Source organism: Musca domestica, unplaced genomic scaffold (assembly GCF_030504385.1).
Source record: "Musca domestica strain aabys unplaced genomic scaffold, Musca_domestica.polishedcontigs.V.1.1 89, whole genome shotgun sequence".
In the NCBI taxonomy this organism is placed as follows: Eukaryota; Metazoa; Arthropoda; class Insecta; order Diptera; family Muscidae; genus Musca; species Musca domestica.
Window position 1 is genome coordinate 1,494,540 of NW_026712430.1, and position 20,432 is coordinate 1,514,971.

Here is a 20,432-nt window from a genome sequence, read left to right on the forward strand (position 1 = left end):
ATCAAAACTCCATACAACGTTCAAGGTTCTTTATGTTACTCAAGTTTTTCCTTTTTCGGGAAGAAAAATAGGAAATTGTTTACATTTTACACTAAAAAGTCTTCAAAATATTTAATTTTTAAGTTTTTCAAGCCCTGTCCCTTTTATCATTTAGTACTTTTCATACAAATATAGGACGGATTTCCAAATCACCGTCAAACCTCAAACACAGACTCCCTCAGTATATCAAATTTCAGAATATTATATCATTGCCTTCACAAAATACCTAATGACGGTGAGATGAAAAAACTGCAACCATCTTCAGACTGCTGTCATTTCAAATCCACTCGTCCGACAGTTGTTAAAATTATTCAAGTCACAGCTCATTATATTGTTTACAATCGTAGAAAAGCATTTTGATCAGAATTTTCCAGAAAAAAGTTATTCGTGATGGAATTCAAGCGTGATTGTTTGATTTCTTTATATTTGGCTGGAAAACCACAAGTGGTTATCATTAGACCACTCCAGCATTTAAATGTGAATAAATCTTTTGTGAGTTGTGCCATCGCTCGTTAGTGTGATACTGGTAGCGTAGCCCGTCGTCAAGGAAGTGGAAGGAAGAAAACAGCACCATCAGCAGAAATGGTTCGAAAAATAAAAAAGCGACTTGATCGAAACCCGCATCGCAGTGGCCGAAAATTGGCTCATGGGCTGAACATATCGCAATATTGCCTTCGGCAAATATTGAAAAATTGAAATTCCAAAAAGTGCGAGAACTTACACCGTAGCAGAAAGAAAATAGACTCAAAAGAGCTAAAGAGTTACTTCGCTTGGCCGAAAGTGGTGAACTGCCTGAACTTTGGCTTTCTCCGATGAGCAAATATTTGTTGTCCAGCAGTTTTTAAACAAACAAAACGACCGTGCTTACTTGCCAAAGAGGTCAGCTAAAAATGTGCACCTTCGGTTGGCCACCAGAACTCAAGCGCCGACCATTTTAGAACTTCTTGTGAGCTTAGAGTTTGAATTTCCATAAACCCTTTCGTACATCTAACCTGTACTCCATCAGTGACTCTGATTCCAAATTTCAGAATTCTATTTCATTCCGTTTGTGCAATACAAAGTATTTAATTTTTAATACGAATTTTAGAAATCCCAGCCTAATCACACTCCCACGCACCAAGACGTGGAAAAATTCGAGATTCTAGCTTAAGCCGTTTTGTCTTCACTTGATTTTCTGTTTGTGATTTTCTGTCAGTCAGTCAGTCAGTTATTTCACTACTTTTTATACCCTACACCAGAAGGTGGTCAGGGTATTATGTCTTTGTGCATTTGTTTGTAACAGGCAAAAGCAAACGAGATAGATCCATAATTCCTTTTGATGATCTGCAAGAATCACTTTCTGAGTTGATTTGAATGTCAGTCCGTCTGTCCGTCCATCCGTCTGTCCATGTATTCTTGTGAACAAAATGCAGGTCGCATTTATTATCCGATTGAGATGAAATTTTGCAAACAACATTTGTTTGGCCTAAGGACGAACCCTATTGAAATTGGAGATAATCGGTAAAAATTTAGATATAGCTCCCATATATATCTTCGTCCGATTTGCCTTTTATTGTGCACCAAACGTGTAATATCAGCCCGAATAGTATGGAATTTTGCACATACAACCAAATTAGGCCTGAAAATAAGTATGCCAAATTTTATCGTAATCGGTTCAGATATAGCTATAGCTCCCATATATATTGTTCATCCGATTTGTTATTTTATCCTCTGCAGCTGTAATATGCACTCTGTAACAACAATATTTGGGGAAATATATCAAATGCAGCTCAGAAATACCTTTGCTAAATTTTATCGAGATCGGTTCAGATTTGGATATAGCTCCCATATATAACTTCTTCCGATTTACCATTTATTGTGCACCAAACGTGTAATATTTGTCCAAATGGGATGGAATTTGGCACATACGACCGAATTGAGTGTAGAAGGTAGTATGCCAAATTTGGCGAAGATCGGTTCAGATATAGTTATAGCTCCCATATATATTGTTCATCCGATTTATTGTATTTGTTACCCACAGCCGTAATATGCACTCCGTAACAACGATATTCAGAGAAATATATCAAATACAGCTCAGAAATATCTTTGCCAAATTTTATCGAGATCGGTTCAGATTTGGATATAGTTCCCATATATATTTTTATCCGATTTCAAATTAATTTAGCACCAAATGGGCAATACAAGTTCGAATCTAAAAGATACAAATGCTTCGGCATATTTAGTCCTTTGAATTTTAATTTATAATTATAATCATAGCGTGTATGATTGAATTCTCCCATAAAAACTTTTAATTATTAAGTGGAGCTCAACTAAATTAGCAAAGTGGTGTAGGGTATCATAAAATCGGCCCCGCACGACTTTAGGACTTTCTTTACTGGTTTACATCTGTAGATTGGTGGGAATGGAAATCTCATTGGAAATGGACCTTCATGGAGGTTTCTTCATAATCACTTCCATAATAATCACTCATAATCACTTCCTTATATTAATACCTACCATAGTAACTCCTATTTCAACATGTCATATGAATCAGCATTTTTTAATTCGAATTAATTGAATTAATTAGACATTTTAGTTCAGACATTTAAATACTTTATTCTTTCCACATACATATATCCTTAATATATCCTTCGTATCCCATTTCACTTGAACACTATTAGTAATTATCCTTAATGTATTTACGCTTAATACGCCATTATAATATAATTAATAAAATTATAATTAATTGATGTCAAGAGAAAGAAGGAAAAAAAAGAACGCAGAACAAAGCATATTTACACAGACATTGTGATATGGGTAACTTATGGCTGAAATTTCTTATCATTGTAGCTAGTGGTGGTAGCGGTATTGGTTTGGCAACCTGTAGGTGGAAAGTGGCATAAAATTAATTAATATTTGTTGAATGCTGAAATCAGATACTATTGCCGTACACATTGCCGCTGCTACAGTGGGATGATATACACATACACAGAAAATCATTATGTATTGTATTGATGTTAGTTTTCTTATGCTAAATGTCTGCACGTTTCCGGCACTGTAATAAAATACAACAAAAAAGGATCATCCCCATCATCATCATCATCATCGTCATCCTGGTAACATCTTGAAATGAATATTCATCACTCATATTGTGAACATTTGATGTACAATCGATTCCAATTAATTGTAACGAGAAAAGTTCAACAATTTTTTTTCTGGAAATTGCAAGTAACTCAAGGACGTAAAAAGGACAATTGTTATTAGTCTCCTGACGAAACTGCTTGGGTGAAATTTAATGGAACTATTTGTATACAGGGAGAGATAAAAATCTGCAACAAAGTCAGACGCCATAATTTTTACATTTTTATACCCTCCACCATACTATGGAGGGTATATTAATTTTGTCATTCCGTTTGTAACTCCTCGAAATACTCATGTCAGACCAAAAAAAAGGAAATATATATTCTTGATCAGCGTAAAAGTCTAAGACGATTTAGCCATGTCTGTCTGTCTGTTGTAATCACGCTTTCTTTCGTACAAATTGAGATAGAAGGCTAAAATTTTGCACACATGTATATTTTGCCAGTAGGCAGGTTAAGTTCGTAAATGGACCATGTAGGTCCACGTTATCATATAGCCCCCATATAACGGTACCTCCCGATATTCGGTATTTTGATGATTTTAGCGACATCATTTAACGGAATTGTTTGAAATTTGGCATTTGAAGTTCGTAACGGATACTACAGCCTAAGACAGAAAGTTATCTGTGCAGGTCCACGTCTTCGTATAGCCCCCATATAACGGTACCCCCCGATATTCGGTATTTTGATGATTTTAGCGACACTATTTACCGGAATCGTTTCAAATTTGGTATTTGAAGTTCGTAATGGATACTACATCCTAAGTCAAAAAATGAGCCATGTAGGTCCATGTCTTCATATAGCCCCCATATAACGGTACCCCCGATATTCGGTATTTTGATGATTTTAGCGACATTATTTAACGGAATCATTCCAAATTTGGTATTTGAAGTTTGTAATAGATACTGCAGCATAAAACAAAAAATGGGCCATGTAGGTCCACGTCTTCGTATAGCTCCCATATACCGTACCCCCCGATATTCGGTATTTTTATGATTTTAGCGACATTATTTACCGGGATTGTTTCAAATTTCGCATGTGAAGTTCGTAATGGCTACTTCAGCCCATCCCAAAAAATTGTCTGTGCAGGTCCACGTCTTCGTATAGTCCCCATATAAAGGTACCCCCTATATTCGGTATTTTGATGCTTTCAGATACCTTTGTAACTTCGAATTCAGCCCTTTTACCGTTTTTAACATACATTATAAACAGATTTTTCTTCGAGCTTCGCATTTAAATATTGTGATAACTTATGACAAAACTTGCCTATGCAGGTCCACGTCGTCGTATAGGAATTCGGTATTTTTAATATTTTAACAGAGTTTTTAACGGATTTTATTATTATTATTATTTTTTTTGGAAATTGCCTAATTTGTACCAAATGGTGGAGGGTATTTAAAGTTCGGCCCGGCCGAACTTACAGCTTTTTTACTTGTTGTTTATTAAGACCAAGAGACCACACAAGGTTTACATCGCTGTCTTTGTCTGCTTCGCAACAAAGGCTGTACATTTGGAAGTAGTTACAGACCTAACAACGGAAGCATTCATTGGAGCATTGAAGAGATTTATCTCTCGGCGAGGAAAATGTCAAACCCTATATTCAGACAACGCGACTAACTTTGTAGGTGCTAAAAATCAGCTCGATGAATTCAATAAGGCTGTCTTTGGGGAGAAAGGCAAAGAAATAATAGCGGAGACGTGCTCAAGAGAAGGGATCGATTTCCAGTTTATTCCCCCAAGAGCACCACATTTTGGTGGCTTATGGGAAGCCGCGGTGAAGTCAGCCAAGCAACTGTTGCTTCGCACCACTAATAGTGCATCATTAACCCACGAAGAGTTGGAAACAGTTGTTATTGAAATAGAAGCAATCCTGAATTCCCGACCGTTGACTCCTATTTCTGACGATCCAAATGATCTAGCTGCATTAACACCTGGTCATTTTCTTGTGGGAGAACCGTTAACGGCACAGGTTGACCCATCAGCGAACCAATCGTCAACATCATTGAAAAGCAGATATACACAACACTTGAATTGTGTAACCTTGGTATGTTTACAATTTCTTGTAATCTACCAAGAAAATTTATTTTTGCTTTCTATTTATACATTTTTGAATTCATTAAAACTAGCATTTAAAGTTAACTAAGCAATAAATTACTTCAGCCAATAACCCATGCAATGTGAAACCAATCGAGGTGTTTCTTTATTTAGGCTATTGGCCTGCATAAGGCAAACAATAATTATATAGGTCAGTTATATGCTGACATAGAATAAAATAATAATAAAAACAAAATTAAAAATGTGTTAGTAAAATATGTTCTTTTGAACATTCTCCCCCACGTTGAACGAGGAACGTTCAAGAAACTGTCTGGTCAATGACGTATGATGATGAGACTGACTGCCGAGGGGTAGGTGTTGGGTTCATGTTATTGTTGGAAGTTCTGTGGTGCCGAAACTTGACAATGACGTATATGGCTACTCCAATTCCAATGCAAAGAGCTAGATAGCTGATGGTATGATGGTGAATGGCCGTCGATTTCATTAATTGTGGAAGGCGTCCGATTTCAATAGTTTTTAGCTGTTGGTGTAAGGTGACGAGTTCAGCAGCATGTGTTTCATAGGTGCTGTTTAATGTTTTGTTGAGCAAGACAAGCTTACTGCTTGAGATTATGGAATCCAGTGGCTTAAGTCTCAGATATGATGTGTGCACTGTTGTTTTGTTTTCGTAGTGACCGTATATTGTAAATGTGTTGTCTTTGAAAATGCAGCCTGGCCCAATTTCTAAAGTTCCAGCTCCTTGCACCTCCAGGTGTGTCATTTTTGTACCACAAACAAAGGACAATTCTGTTAAATTGGCTAGAGTAAACATCCATTTATTCTTTTGTTCCATTTGTCTCCAAGTTTGGTGGTGCATGGTTGATTGCAAGTCGCACGCTTCTGACGATTTGTTCAATAAGAAAATCACCTCGCATAAATGTGATCGATCGCCTTTGCTAAATTTCGCTTGGTTGTCGCAAATAAAAACGTCATTTGTGGTATGTATGCAGCTGTTCATTTCTTCTGCGGTTAGCGATATGAACTCATCCCGATGGACGTTAGCTGCCAATAATGTTGATTTCAAAGCTATTGAAATAAATCGACCGGATCGTAGCATAGGTACGGGGATCATTTTGAATAAATCATACTGCTGGAGATCCACTAATGGAAGGCGAATCTCGAATATGATATGGTTCTTAATAACCCTTCCCTTACTCTTCATTAATTTGAAGAAATCCGAAACATTATCTTCGCGAACGGGTAGAGCACGAGATGGAGGAATGTGAGCCTTGATGGTTTGGAGCTCTTGTAGCAATTGATGTGGCGTAAGTAGCAACGGACTTATCCGACCATGATGAGCATCCGTTAAAACGTCGATTAAGTTATCTTCTATATGTTTCAACCTTGATGAAAGTAGCATGAGCTTATTTGCCAAAAGGTTCATCTCCACTTGCATGTTGCCGAAGTTCCTTTGGCTCGTATCTTCGTCCTTTCTAATTATGTTGATTGTTGAATCAATAATAGATGTCTGATTTTTTAGAAGATCCAACAAATGTTGCTTGTCTTTAATTGCCTTCTCAATTGTCACAGTCATTTGCTCCGCATATTCCGAATCCAAGACACCAAATAACGAGTGTGCGAGGTTCCCGACTATGTTTAGAGCTCCTCTCCTGATGCGCCTGGGGAATATGTTCAGTGTATTTGATTCCAACTGCTTTTGTACTTGAATAAGATTTTCTGAAAGTATCTCACAGCTTCTGTTCTCAACTGCTATCTTACACAACTTCTGAAGGGTTCCTATCCCGGTAGAAAAGCCATCCATATCTGCCCAAAATGGGGAAAGATCATAATAAGTGATCAGTTTCCACTCTGCTGTTACTACTTTTGTGATTCCAATTCCTTCAAAATAGATGCCGGGCTTATTCTCAAACTTGTGTATGTTGAACGAATGACACAAGCATAGAGGTAAAAATAGTAAAGCCACAAGCATCATCGATACTAGCATGCTGCTTGACGTCTTCAATCGCTTTGGAGATGGCTCTTCACTCCTACTCTTGGTCTCTATGCTCGGTGGGAGATTTCCCATGATTTGGTTGTATAACTTTGGCTTCGCCCGGGTGCACCTTACGCAATTTTGCACAATGTTGCGAGCCATAGCCTTCCCCTTGATTATCCAATATTTTTGTCTTGATGTTGCCAGTAATAGTTGTGACCCACAGTGGCTATTCTCTAAATGGATCATGCTAAGAATGAGTTTCACAATTGGATCGTTGTATGGTAACAACATCGGGTGTTTTGTGTCGTATGCTAAGGTTGCCTCTTCCAACCTGCCACCGACTCTAAGTATTCCTCTGTCATCAAGAAACGGAGTTAAACTATGTATGGAGCTTGATTTGTCCAATGCTCCATGTTTCCTCAATTGCTGAATTTCTTTCGCAAAATCTGCCACCTGTACGGTCTTGACTATTAGTTGCATCGCCTGATTCAACTCCATAGGTGTCAATACATCTGTCGAACTTCCATGCTTGCGTCCCTTTATCCTTTCTGAAAATCGCAGGACATAACCGACAATACGTTGTAATCGTCTAAATGAACCCTTGTGGTTGATTCCATAGATCATATCCTGTAACCCACTCTGTGAGGCAATTGCTGATACTGTAGATTTTGTCTTGAATTCAAGATCGGATTGATTTTCTCTATTCTTTGAGAAGGGCCCCGGCCAGAGAGATTCATTTCCATGTAGATACGTGGGTCCATAAAACCACATCAGACATCCCGACAGACGATCTGGTTTCATACCTCTGGATATATAATCGGCAGGATTATCCTTCGTCCCCACATGTCGCCATTGAGTGTTTATCGATCTGCCTTGTATATTTTTTACCTTGTTGGCAACGAACGTCTTTAGAGCTGATGGTTCTGAATTGATCCAGTACAATGTAATCTCTGAGTCTGACCAATAAATAGTCCTTAGATCTTCGTAACCCAATTCGGCTTTGACCTTAGCAGTAAGTTTTGTTCCCAATTCAGCGGCACAAAGCTCTAACCGTGGCAGCGTGATCTCCTTTATTGGTGCTATTTTTGATTTTGAACAAAGAAGTCTGACTATATGCCTGCCGTCTGGCAGCATAGCTCGAAGATACACCACAGCACCATATGCCTTTTCTGACGCGTCCACGAAAGTATGTATCTCAATTTTTGTTGGTTTCTCTCCATCAAACATGTGTCTGGGTAACCTGAAATCATTTAACATCTTCAGACCTTCTCGGAACGATAGCCAATATGCTGCCCTTTCTGCTGGCAGTTCCTCGTCCCAGCCAAGTTTATTCTTCCACAGTTGCTGAATAAAGATCTTAGCTGCTGACACCACAGGACCCGCAATTCCTAAGGGGTCAAACAATCTTGCCAAATCAGATGTGACCTTCCGCTTGGTGACCTTGGTGCATTCGTTCACATCACTCTTCAAACAAAATCGGTCTGCTTGAGGAATCCATGTTAATCCCAAAACCTTGGTTGATGATTTGTCAAAATTGAGATCTACTTCTCTATCTTCTGGAGGAATTCCATGCAGCAGTTTTAAGTGGTTAGCACACCATTTTCGTAGTCTAAATCCAGCTTCCAGTAGTAACATATTAACTTGTTTCTGCATCTCAATTGCCGTTGTTAAACTGTCAGACCCGCACATGCAATCGTCAACGTAAAAATTCTTTTGCAATACCATCGCCCCCAATGGATATCTTTGTATGTTCGTATCTGCTAGCCTTTTCAGACATCTTGTAGCAAGATATGGGGCACACGTCGTACCATATGTTAACGTATTCAACATGTAATGTTCGAGTTCCTTGTCTGGAGTGTTTCTCCATACGATTAGTTGATATTTGCGATCTCTTTTGTCGACTAGCACTTGTCTGTACATCTTTTCAATGTCTGTTGTAAACACAAATCTCGGCAGTCTAAACCGCAACAGCATTCCAAACAGATCTCCTTGAACCCTGGGACCTGAATGCAAAATATCATTGAGTGACCATCCAGATGATGACTTGCAAGACGCATCGAACACAACCCTCAGTTTTGTTGTGCTGCTATTTGGGCGTAGGACACAATGATGCGGGATATAGTAATGATTACCACGCACCTCTCTTGATTGTATTTTCGTCATATGTCCCAGATCCTCATACTCCTTCATAAATTTAGCATACTGCTCGTGAAGACTTGCATCCTTAGATAAGCGACGTTCCAACGCAAAGAATCTTGATGCTGCAATATTCAAGGATTCAGAAATTTTCTCAGGGCCGTCTGCAAACGGTAATCGCACCACAAACCGACCATTCTCATTCACTGTTGTATTTTGGTTGAAGTGATTTTCACACTGTTCCTCTGCTATTGTCAACTTCTGGTCTTCACAAACATCGTCTTGTTCCCAGAACATCTTTAATAAATCTTCTAAAGCATGTTCATCTTCTCCGAAAACGGCGCATGTCACAGTTTCTGATTCAGCCTGAACTCTTCCACTAGCAATCCATCCTAGTTTTGAGTTCTTCAATATAGGAAGCTCTTTGGACATTCGAAGTTCTTGTGAGAGAATCAGGTTGAAGTAGAACTCTGCTCCAAGTAGTACGTCAATCCTGGTCGTTTGATAAAAATAGGGATCTGCTAGTTTTATGTTTTCTGGAATAGGCCATGATGTGATGTCGATCTCAGTGCTTGGTTGGGGTGGCACTATATTTGGTAACACAAAGGCTTCTAGGCGTGTTCTGAATTTGCTGGTGAGTGACTTAAGCTCCACGTTGACCCTGTGGTTTGCGGTTCTTGATCTACCTCCAACACCTTCGATACAGAGAGATGTTTGAATGGGTTCGATACCCAACCTCTGCACTAGTCGCTCTGACACCAGATTAATTTGTGAACCGGAATCCAGAATCGCCTTAAACTCATAGCTTCTTCCATTATTTGCCTTGATCGCAACACGTGCGGTTGCAAGAAGTACGTATGATTGGGATCTATTCGCCGATGCTACTGTTGGCGGCTGTTGAACCGACAAATCTGCTGACTTGTTCTCTACTTGTGGCCTCGTTGAAAAATGCAAAAGTGTATTGTGTTTTTGTTGACACTTCCTGCACTTCCCACTTGTACACGTTTTTGCCTGATGGTCATCCTTGAAGCAATTTAGACACATCTTGTGTCTAGCAACCCATTTCTGTCTTTCGGGCACTGTCATTGCCAAGAACTGTTTGCAGTAATATAGGGGGTGGTCACCTTTGCACATGTGACATCTACGGATCGTGGTGGAAGCAGTCGTTGCTGACGGTTTGCTCTTCTGAATCCCATTGACAGCTTCTAATGATTCGAAACGACTCCTCAAACATTTCATGAAATGATCCATCGTTTGGAGTTCTTTCGAATCTACAATCGACTGCTCATACAACACATGAGTAGTCTTGTCCATCCTCTTTGTTAGGATGTGGATTAAGAGTGGATCCCATTCCTTTGGCCTTACTCCAAGACCCTCCAATGCCAATAACGATTCATGAAGACTATCATGAAAGTCCTTCACTGATCTGCTATCGCCAGACATGTTGGGCAGGTTTAGCATTCTCTCAAGTATAGTTGACACTTGAGCTCTCTTGTTATTGTACCTGTCTTGGAGTGTCTTCCAGGCAATGTCGTAATTCGCCTCGGTCAACTCGAGGTGCCTTATGAGTTTCTCGGCTTCCCCAGTCACGTTGGCCTTGAGATACCACATTTTTTGCACTTGTGGCAAGGCTTGCTCGTTGATCATTTTCCCAAAAATGTCAGCAAACGTCTGCCACTTCGAATAATCCCCATTAAATTGAGGGATTGTAATTTTTGGCAGATTAACTTGATTTGCCAAGTTTCCGCCTGATCTCTGCTGAGACGACGAATGATCGACCTGTGTTAGCGTCGATATTTTTTCTTTGAACTTTAACGTCTCTTCCTCTAAGAGAACGTAGGCTGATGCATCGTACCCCACCAACGTTGGGTCATCAAAGTCCTCGAACATTTTGAAGTGGATATCTTCCACGTGTGTCCACAGTTTTTCAATTGCAGCCACTGTCTGACAGGGAGCAGCTTGGCCTGAATTGCCCCTTATTAACGTTTGTATGGACTGCATTAGAGCCCTCTGACGTCTCACTAATGCAGTCACGCTGCTGGTTGCAGTAAACTGGCCTGATTGTTTTTGCACCCCCTCCCTTGTTGCGGGAAGCGGTTTCTGAGGCATTTGTTCTTTGCCCCTTTTGATGTCTGCCTCGATGTTGTCGATTGCAGCTCTGTACTCTTCACCAATGACTTGGTATTCGTTATTGGTGATATGGAGATGTGACTCTGCCGCAGGATCTGCACGAATTTTGTTTTCATTGCGATCGATCTCTGCCCAGAGTGCTTCCATTTCCTTGAGCTTTTTGCTGTAGAACTCCACCGTTCTTCTTTCCAATGGAGCCTTTTTTACGTTCGCAATTGCCTTCCTCAACTCGGCAATTGCTGCTTGTTGTTGCTCGATTACTGTAGCTAGATCCATACTGTATCCGCCTTACGGTGATTAGCTATCAGTTGATTCAGATTCTTGATGTAGGTACTGGCTTCTTCTCCAGATGTTTCTGGCTCTTAGATGGTGCTACTAGTTGTACGTAACTAGCTCCTTTCACAAATAAATATTTCAAATTCCTTACCACTGGTGGGGGGAAATTCGAAATTTATGAGTGAATCAAGTAATCCTTGTCAGGATCACGTCGGGGTCACCAAAAAATGTTTATTAATATTAATTAAAGCAGATATACACAACACTTGAATTGTGTAACCTTGGTATGTTTACAATTTCTTGTAATCTACCAAGAAAATTTATTTTTGCTTTCTATTTATACATTTTTGAATTCATTAAAACTAGCATTTAAAGTTAACTAAGCAATAAATTACTTCAGCCAATAACCCATGCAATGTGAAACCAATCGAGGTGTTTCTTTATTTAGGCTATTGGCCTGCATAAGGCAAACAATAATTATATAGGTCAGTTATATGCTGACATAGAATAAAATAATAATAAAAACAAAATTAAAAATGTGTTAGTAAAATATGTTCTTTTGAACACTTGTTTTTTTTTTTAATTTTATTGAATAAAAGCAAAAAATTTCGGAAATAGCATCAAATTTTAGAATAAGTTTAGATTTGTTCGAAGTGGTCACCCTTGGCACGAATTACGCTGCCCGGATGTTGCTCTATGGTATTTTAGCCCATTCCAGGAAATTTCCCCGAAGCGCTTACTTCAGGTGATCGACACTTTGGTATTTTTTAGTCCCAACCTTGTTTTCCAAATACTCCAGACACAATAGTCCAACGGATTGGTATTCGGAGATTTGGTGGCCATTGTGCACTGGAAATGCAGCGAGGAACCTCATTTTGTAACCATTCTTGGGTGACACGTTCTGGGTCCTGTTGGAATATCCAAGGTCTGCGGCCAAAATGTTTGCGTGCCCAAGGCTTTAATACACCCTCCAGAATATTTTCGCGATCATTTTCGGCATTTATTCTGATGCCACGATTAATACGAGCGGAGAGCGACCATTGGCTGTTATGGTGGCCCAAATCATCACCATGGCTGGCGATTGAGTTCTGGTGGACAACCGAAGGTGCACATTTTCAGCTGACCTATTTGGCAAGTAAACACGATCGTTTTGTTTGTTTACAAACTGTTGGACAACGAATGTTTTCTCATCGGAGAAAAACAAATTCGGCAGTTCACCACTTTCGGCCGAGCAAAGCAACTCTATAGCTCTTTTGAGTACATTCTCTTTCTGTTGCGTTGTTAGTTCTTGATCTTATTGGAATTTCAAATGGCTTTACCCCGAACTCATTTTTAAAGATATTTTCCGAATGGAATATTGCGATATGTTCAGCCCATGAGCCATTTTTCGGCCACTGCGACGTGAGTTTCGATCAAGTTGCTCCTTTACTTTCCGAACCATTTCTTCTGATGTTGCTGTTTTCTTCCATCTACTTCCTTGACGTCGGGCTACGCTACCAGTATCACGGTAACGAGGTATACGAGTATCACGGTAACGAGGTATAGATCTATTCACATTTACATGTTGGAGTGCTCTATCGATAGCGACTTGTGGTTTTCCAGCCAAATATAAGACATTATACTATCACGCTTGAATTCAATCACGAATAACTTTTTTTCTGGAAAATTCTCACCAAAATGCTTTTGTACGCGTGTAAACAATAAAATGAGCTGTCACTGGAATTAATTTAACAGTTGTCGGACGAGTGGCTTAGAAATGAAGTTGGTTGCAGTTTTTTCATCTCACCCTCTATATGTATTCTAATTTACATAATACTTCTTTACTTGATAATAATTTCCAAGCATGGATCGAGATAACATTCTATTTAATGTACCCTCAGTAAGTTGAATGCAAGCTGACGAAACTTTCGGAAAAATAATAATAACATTGAAATTAGTTTTTATTCATTTAAAAAAATATAATGAAATTAATAAATATCTCCTTCTCATGTAAATTTCATTAAACTGGATTCGACTGTTTCATTTGCCTATCATATTTGCCCAACGATGATGATATTATGATTAATTTATAAAGAAATATTTTTCATTCGTTTTCACTTTTCCCTGCGATTTTGAGATATATGTAGGAGGAACAACACATTGTGTTGAAAAAGGAAAATTATCATTGATTTATATGTATATATATAATCACATTATGGGTCATTCATCTTCCTTGTCGGCAAATGCCACATAAGTTCCTTGTTGAAGTGAAGAGATTGAATTTGTTAATGATTTTTCGGAGGGAGCATTGACTTTTATTAAACACAATATTATTGGAGTGCCATTAAATTTTTAAAGAAAGATTTTCGTGAAACTTATATGTTGAAAACTGCAATCATTTCCGATAAAAAATATATCTTGAAAATCAGCAATTGACTGTGAAAACACTTTTGAAATATATGCAAGATGTAAAGACATATATTCTTCAAAATATCCAACATAATAACTTTAAAAACCCTTGCAAGGACATTGTTAAAAAAATCCACGATTTTAACCTAAATATTACTTACAAGAAAAAAGCTGTAAGTCCGGCAGGGACGAACTTTGAATACCCTGCACCATTTGAAACGAATATGGCAATTTTCAAAAATAAAATCCGTTAAATATTCTGTTAAAATCCTAAAAATACCTAATGTAGCCGTTATATTAGGGTCTATACGACGACGTGGACCAGTATCATCAAAATACCAAATATCGGGAGTTACCGTTATATAGGGGCTATACCTTAGCTCCTCATTTATAGTCCACAGTATAAAAATTAAAAAAAGTTCGTACTAAGAGGGTATGAAGAATGCTAAATATTTAATAATTTGTATTGGACAAACGGAATGAGCTTATATTCTAAAATTTGGTATGAGGGCTACTAATGGAGTGCAGGATGGATGTACGAAAAGGTTTTTGAAAATACGAACTGTAACGTTGTAACGGATAGAGCTAAAAATGTGGTATGAGAATCAAGGGTAGAAAGTATGTTTGATATGTGAAGGTGGTTTTCGAAATGTGTGCTATAATTGTACGAAAAGTACTAAATTTGGAACAGTTGTGTTAGGTGTGTACTATAACTGCTACTAAATTTCGAACATGTTGGTTTAGGGGGACGGATAGAACTGATTTTGTATTGGGATCCCTGTTTATGGTAGGTTTGTGATAAAGAGGTGATTTTGGAAATGTGTACTACAAGTGTACGAAAAGTACTGATTAGTACTAAATTTTGTAAAATTTCGTAGTGCTTGCAATCAGAAATTTGTTATTATGGTCGTTGTTCATGTGTTACCAGGAGAAGTGGGTTTCGAAAATGTGTACTATAATTGTACAAAAAGTACTGAATGGTAGCATATTTGGTATTAAGTGAATGTATAGAGCTGGAATCTGGAAATTTGATAGTGAAGTCTCTCTCGTTACCGTGACTGGTAGCGTAGACCGACGTCAAGGAAGTGGATGGCAGAAAATAGCAACATCAGCAGAAATGGTTCGAAAAGTAAAGAAGCGACTTGATCGAAACCCGCGTCGCAGTGGCCGAAAAATGGCTCGTAAGCTAAACATATCGCAATGTTCCATTCGCAAATATTAAGAAATGAGCTCGGGGTAAAATTGAAATTCCAAAAACAGCAAGAACTTACACCGCAACATAAAGAAAATAGACTCAAAAGAGCTAAAGAATTGCCGAATTTGGTTTTCTCCGTTCGTTGTCTAGCAGTTTGATCGTGTTTACTTCCCAAAGAGGTCAGCTGGTGATGGTGTGGGCCGCCATAACAGCCGATGGTCTCTCTCCTCTCGTATTAATCGACCGTGGCATCAGAATAAATGCGGAATATTATCGCGAAAATATTCTGGAGGGTGTATTAAAGTCTTGGGCACGGAAACATTTTGCCCACAGACCTTGGATATTCCAACAAGACTCAGCACCATCGCAGTCAGCACGTGCCACCCATGAATGGTTACAAAATGTGGTCCCTCACTTCATTTCCAGCACACATTGGCCACCGAAGTCTCCGGATAGCAATCCGTTGGACTATTGCATCTCTAGGATTTTGGAAAGGAAGTTTGGCACCAAAAAATACCAAAGTGTCGATAACCTCAAGCAAGCTCTACGCCGGTAATAGGCCAAAATACCGCAGAGCAACATTTGGGCAGCGTGTGACGGTTTCATTGGACGTTTGAAAGCCATAATTCGGTGACCAATTCGAACAAATCTAAACTTATCCTAATTTGATGCTATTTTTTTGCTTTCATTCAATAAAATTTAAAAAAATGTAAAAATTATGGCCTTTTGACTTTGTTGCAGTTATTTCTATCGCACCCTGTATATTTTTAAAAATCCTTGAAATATACTTTTAACTTTATTAGAACTCTGACAGTCATAGAAATTTGTTATGTTTTAATTTACGACTCTGATGATCCCTGAAGTATATTCTAAAAAAATAATAATCTCAGATTATATGTCGGAGGATTAATCTCGGATTATATGACGGAGGTCAGGACTAAAAATCAGCAAGTAGATAAAATTATTACTAAGAAGTAAAAAAAATCTTTTTACGCTAACTTATTTAACTTTTTTTACTTTTACGAAATACAAACACATATAAAGAACTTTCAAAATTTTTACAACCACACAAGAAGGTACACTACAGTCCTCTTCATCCATCATCAATGAAAGGGCTCAAAAAAAAAAAGTTTTGTATTTCTTTGATTCCGCAAAAGTATTAAATTATTTTTCAAATTCAACATTCAATGAAAACGCACGTTTTTGCAGATGTTTATACTTTTCATCTGTATTCATTGATGGTATGCGCTTACACTACCAATGTATGTGTTTTGTAATGTGTGTTCGCAAACCCTTTATTGTAAAACTTTCCTTTGTAATGGTTACAAATTACAGACAAACAAACAGCAAAATGCTCTTCAAAAGCAAAGCATCAAAACGAAGAAATCATCATGAAAGGGAAATGTTATCGGAAAACTATTTCGTTTAACCAATACATCTGAACTCCAAAACAAAAAAAAAAAAAAAAAAAAAAAAAAAAAAAAAAAAAAAAAAAAAAAAAACAAATGAAAACCGATTCATTGCCAGACGTGCTTTGGAATTTTCAATTTCAAACTATTTTGTGGCCCACAACAGCGGATGAACGAACGAACGAATATTGTTGCATCTTTTTAAAGGGATCCAACAGAAAGAGATTTGATTTTTAAAAAAATGAAATTAGTAAAGCAAAACATTTTCCTTTGGTTCGCAACAAAGGGTCATTAAGGTGAAAAGAAATTATTAAATCTTTTACTTTTCACTAATTGGGAAGAAAAAAGAAAACTGGCTTCTCAGCCAGACTACCTTATCCAATTAGGAATTTTTTGCATTTTCTGAAGAATTATCGCTCAATTTTAGGGAAATTGCAGATAAAAGCGTCCACAGGACCGAAACTAAAAATGAAGCGGTGTCGTGGCTGGGCACAAATGAAAGATCTCGAGGAGTACTTTCCGAATCTGTGGACCTTATAGTCAAAAAGAATTTCAGACTTAGGAATTTTTTGCATTTTCTGAAGAATTATCGCTCAATTTTGGGGAAATTGCAGATAAAAGGGTCCACAGAACAGAAACTAAAAATTAAGCGGTGTCGAGGCTGGGCACAAATGAAAGGTCTCGAGGAGTACTTTCCGAATCTGTGGACCTTATAGTCAAAAAGAATTTCAGACTTAGGATTTTTTTGCATTTTCTCTGTTCTGTTCTGTGGACGAAAATGTGGAGAAAACGCAAAAAATTCCTAAGTCTGAAATTCTTTTTGACTATAATGTCCACAGATTCGGAAAGTACTCCTCGAGACCTTTCATTTGTGCCCAGCCTTGACACCGCTTCATTTTTAAATATTTTATTCTCGGTTTAAATGTAGAGTTAAGGGTTTCAAAGTTTTTCAAGATAAATTTTAATTATGTTTTTTTTATTTAGCTATTTCATTGGTTTGTGTCTTTGCTAAATAAATTTAAATTTAACTTGACGGACATGTCCACTATATCGTATATCCCCCATATAACTATACCTCTCGATATTCGGTATTTTGATGATTTTAGCTACATTTTTTAATGGAGTTGTCTTAAAATCAATACTAGAAGTTATTTTCAAGAACTTTACTACTTGGAAGAGAAATGTCTATATAAGTCCACGATATCGTATAGCCCATATATAATGGTACCCCCCGGTATACAATATGTTGACGATTTTAGGGACATTCTTCACCCGAGTTGTTTCAAATTTCGTTCGAATTTGTAATGGTTACTACAGCCTATGATATAAAATTGCGTGCGCTGGACCACGCCTTCGTATAGTCTCCATATGACGGTACATCCCAATATTCGATATTTTGATGATTTTAGCGAAAATTTTCACCGGAGTTGTTTCAAATTTCGTGTTTAGAGTTCGTAATGGGAACTACAGTCTATGATAGATAATTGTCTATGCAAGTTCAAGCCTTCATATAGGCCCCATGTATTAGTACCGCCCTTTATTTGGTATTTTGATGATTTCAGCTACATTATTTGCCGGATATTTCAAGTTTCGTATTTTTATGTTGTAATGGCTTATGGCAAATGTTGCTTGTGCAGACCCCAAAATAACGGCTATATTCGGCATTTTTAAGATTTTAACAGCATTTTTAGAAGATTTTATTTATTATTATTTTTTTTTTTTTTGAAAATTCTATATTTTTTTGGAGATTTTAACACAATCTCACACAAAGTACGGCTTTAAACCTATAATATTTTTTTTTTTTTTTTTTAATAAATATGTATTCCTAGCGTTTAGAAGATTTATACTCTTGACGTATTCAGGGCCTACAGTAGAATCTTATGACAAAAAATTTCGTAGAATATTTAGATGTGCTACGATCCTGTTTAAAAGGAATTTCTAAAGATATTTTAAAACCAGTAAAGAAAGTCCTAAAGTCGGGCAGGGCCGATTTTATGATACCCTACACCACTTTGCTAATTTAGTTGAGCTCCACATAACAATTAAAAGTTTTTTATGGGAGAATTCAATCATACACCCTATGATTATAATTATAATTAAAAATTCAAAGGACTAAATATGCCGAAGCATTTGTTTCTTTTAAATTCGGACTTGTATTGCCCATTTGGTGCAAAATTAATTTGAAATCAGATAAATATAAATATGGGAGCTTTATCCAAATCTGAACCGATCTCGATAAAATTTGGCAAATATATTTCTGAGCTGTATTTGACATATTTCCCTAAATATCGTTGCTGCGGAGTGCATATTACGGCTGTGGGTAAAAAATACTACAAATCGGATGAACAATATATATGGGAGCTATAGCTATATCTGAACCGATCTTCACCAAATTTGGCATAGCTAGCTTCTAGACTCAATTTAGTCGTATGTGCCAAATTCCATCCCATTTGGGCAAACATTAGACGATGCACAATAAAAGGTAAATCGGACGAAGTTATATATGGGAGCTATATCCAAATCTGAACCGATCTCGATAAAATTTAGCAAAGGTATTTCTAAGCTGCATTTGATATATTTCCCCAAATATTGTTGTTACAGAGTGCATATTACGGCTGCGGAGGACAAAAATAACAAATCGGATGAAGAATATATATGGGAGCTATAGCTATATCTGAACCGATTTCGCAATCGAAATTTGGCACATTTATTTTTAGGCCTAATTTGGTTGTATGTGCAAAATTTCATACTATTCGGGCTGATATTACACGTTTGGTGCACAATAAATGACAAATCGGACGAAGATATATATGGGATCTATATTTAAATTTTTACCGATTATCTCTAATTTCAATAGGGTTCGTCCTTGGACCAAACAAATGTTGTTTGGAAAATTTCATCTCAATCGGATAATAAATGCGAACTGCATTTTGTTCACAAGAATACATGGACAGACGGACGGACAGACGGACTGACATGCATAAATCAACTTAGAAAGTGATTCTATGCAGATCATAAAAAGAAACTATGGGCCTATCTCGTTTCCTTTTACCTGTTACAAACAAATGCACAAAGACATAATACCCTGACCACCTTGTGGTGTAGGGTATAAAAAGTACCAAAAATTCCCCGATTTTTTTACCTGCAATATTGCCGAAGACTCTAAAATGAATTGCATTTTAAAAAGTATGGGGTGGTTGCTAGCCCCTCACCTATTTACTTTTCGATGTTAAATTTTCAAAACGCCGATACACGTATTTTCTTTTTTTGAAACTTTTTCACAAACTGTCGAATTTCTCCGTAATCCTTAAAAAAATGAACTTTCAAGCACAGCGCAAGAAATCCATTACTGCACATCCATTACTTCACGTTTTCGTAGACGTTTGCCACATCGTCTACGTTTTTCTATAATCCCGATCGGAATATTCAGCATTTTTATGACTTTAGCCACTGGTTTTCAAAATCTCTCCCAATATAATTTAATATTGTGATAGGTGTTTTTGAATTAAGTTTTAATAAGAGATTTGTATTGAATGCGATAAACAACAAAGCTTCCAGCACCCCCTCGGCCTATAAATGTGGGGGTTTCGAAAAGTTATTACTATTGCCGATTAGACAGATAAAACTGTTATTAATAAATATTTGTTGTTTAAACAAGTGTCAGTTTCAATGCTTATTATCCAAATAGCCGTCAGCAGAAAACAAATCAA

At 37.5% G+C, this 20,432-nt stretch overlaps 2 protein-coding genes across 2 annotated transcripts in view; one reads left to right on the forward strand and one right to left on the reverse strand.

The window, feature by feature from the left end:
• Positions 1-20,432, forward strand: part of LOC101899300 (uncharacterized) — a 506,597-nt gene that overhangs the window by 166,283 nt on the left and 319,882 nt on the right. The gene's annotated exons all lie outside the window — the stretch shown is intronic.
• On the reverse strand, positions 2,841-11,730 carry LOC131806783 (uncharacterized). The gene is made up of 3 exons (XM_059131448.1): positions 7,245-11,730; positions 6,408-7,016; positions 2,841-2,899 (listed from the first exon to the last, which is right to left on the reverse strand). The coding sequence occupies exons 1-3, from the start codon at positions 11,728-11,730 to the stop codon at positions 2,841-2,843; spliced, it is 5,154 nt and encodes a 1,717-aa protein (XP_058987431.1).

Bases quoted from the DNA above. Each gene is read 5' to 3' on its own strand.
- LOC131806783 (XM_059131448.1), bottom strand. From the start codon at position 11,730: ATGGATCTAGCTACAGTAATCGAGCAACAACAAGCAGCAATTGCCGAG. The intron at 7,017-7,244 runs GTAGGAGTGAAG...CATTTTGGGCAG, and splicing joins ACCGAGCATAGAGACCAAGA to ATATGGATGGCTTTTCTACC. The intron at 2,900-6,407 runs GTAAGGGAAGGG...TTCCACCTACAG, and splicing joins TTTCTTCAAATTAATGAAGA to GTTGCCAAACCAATACCGCT.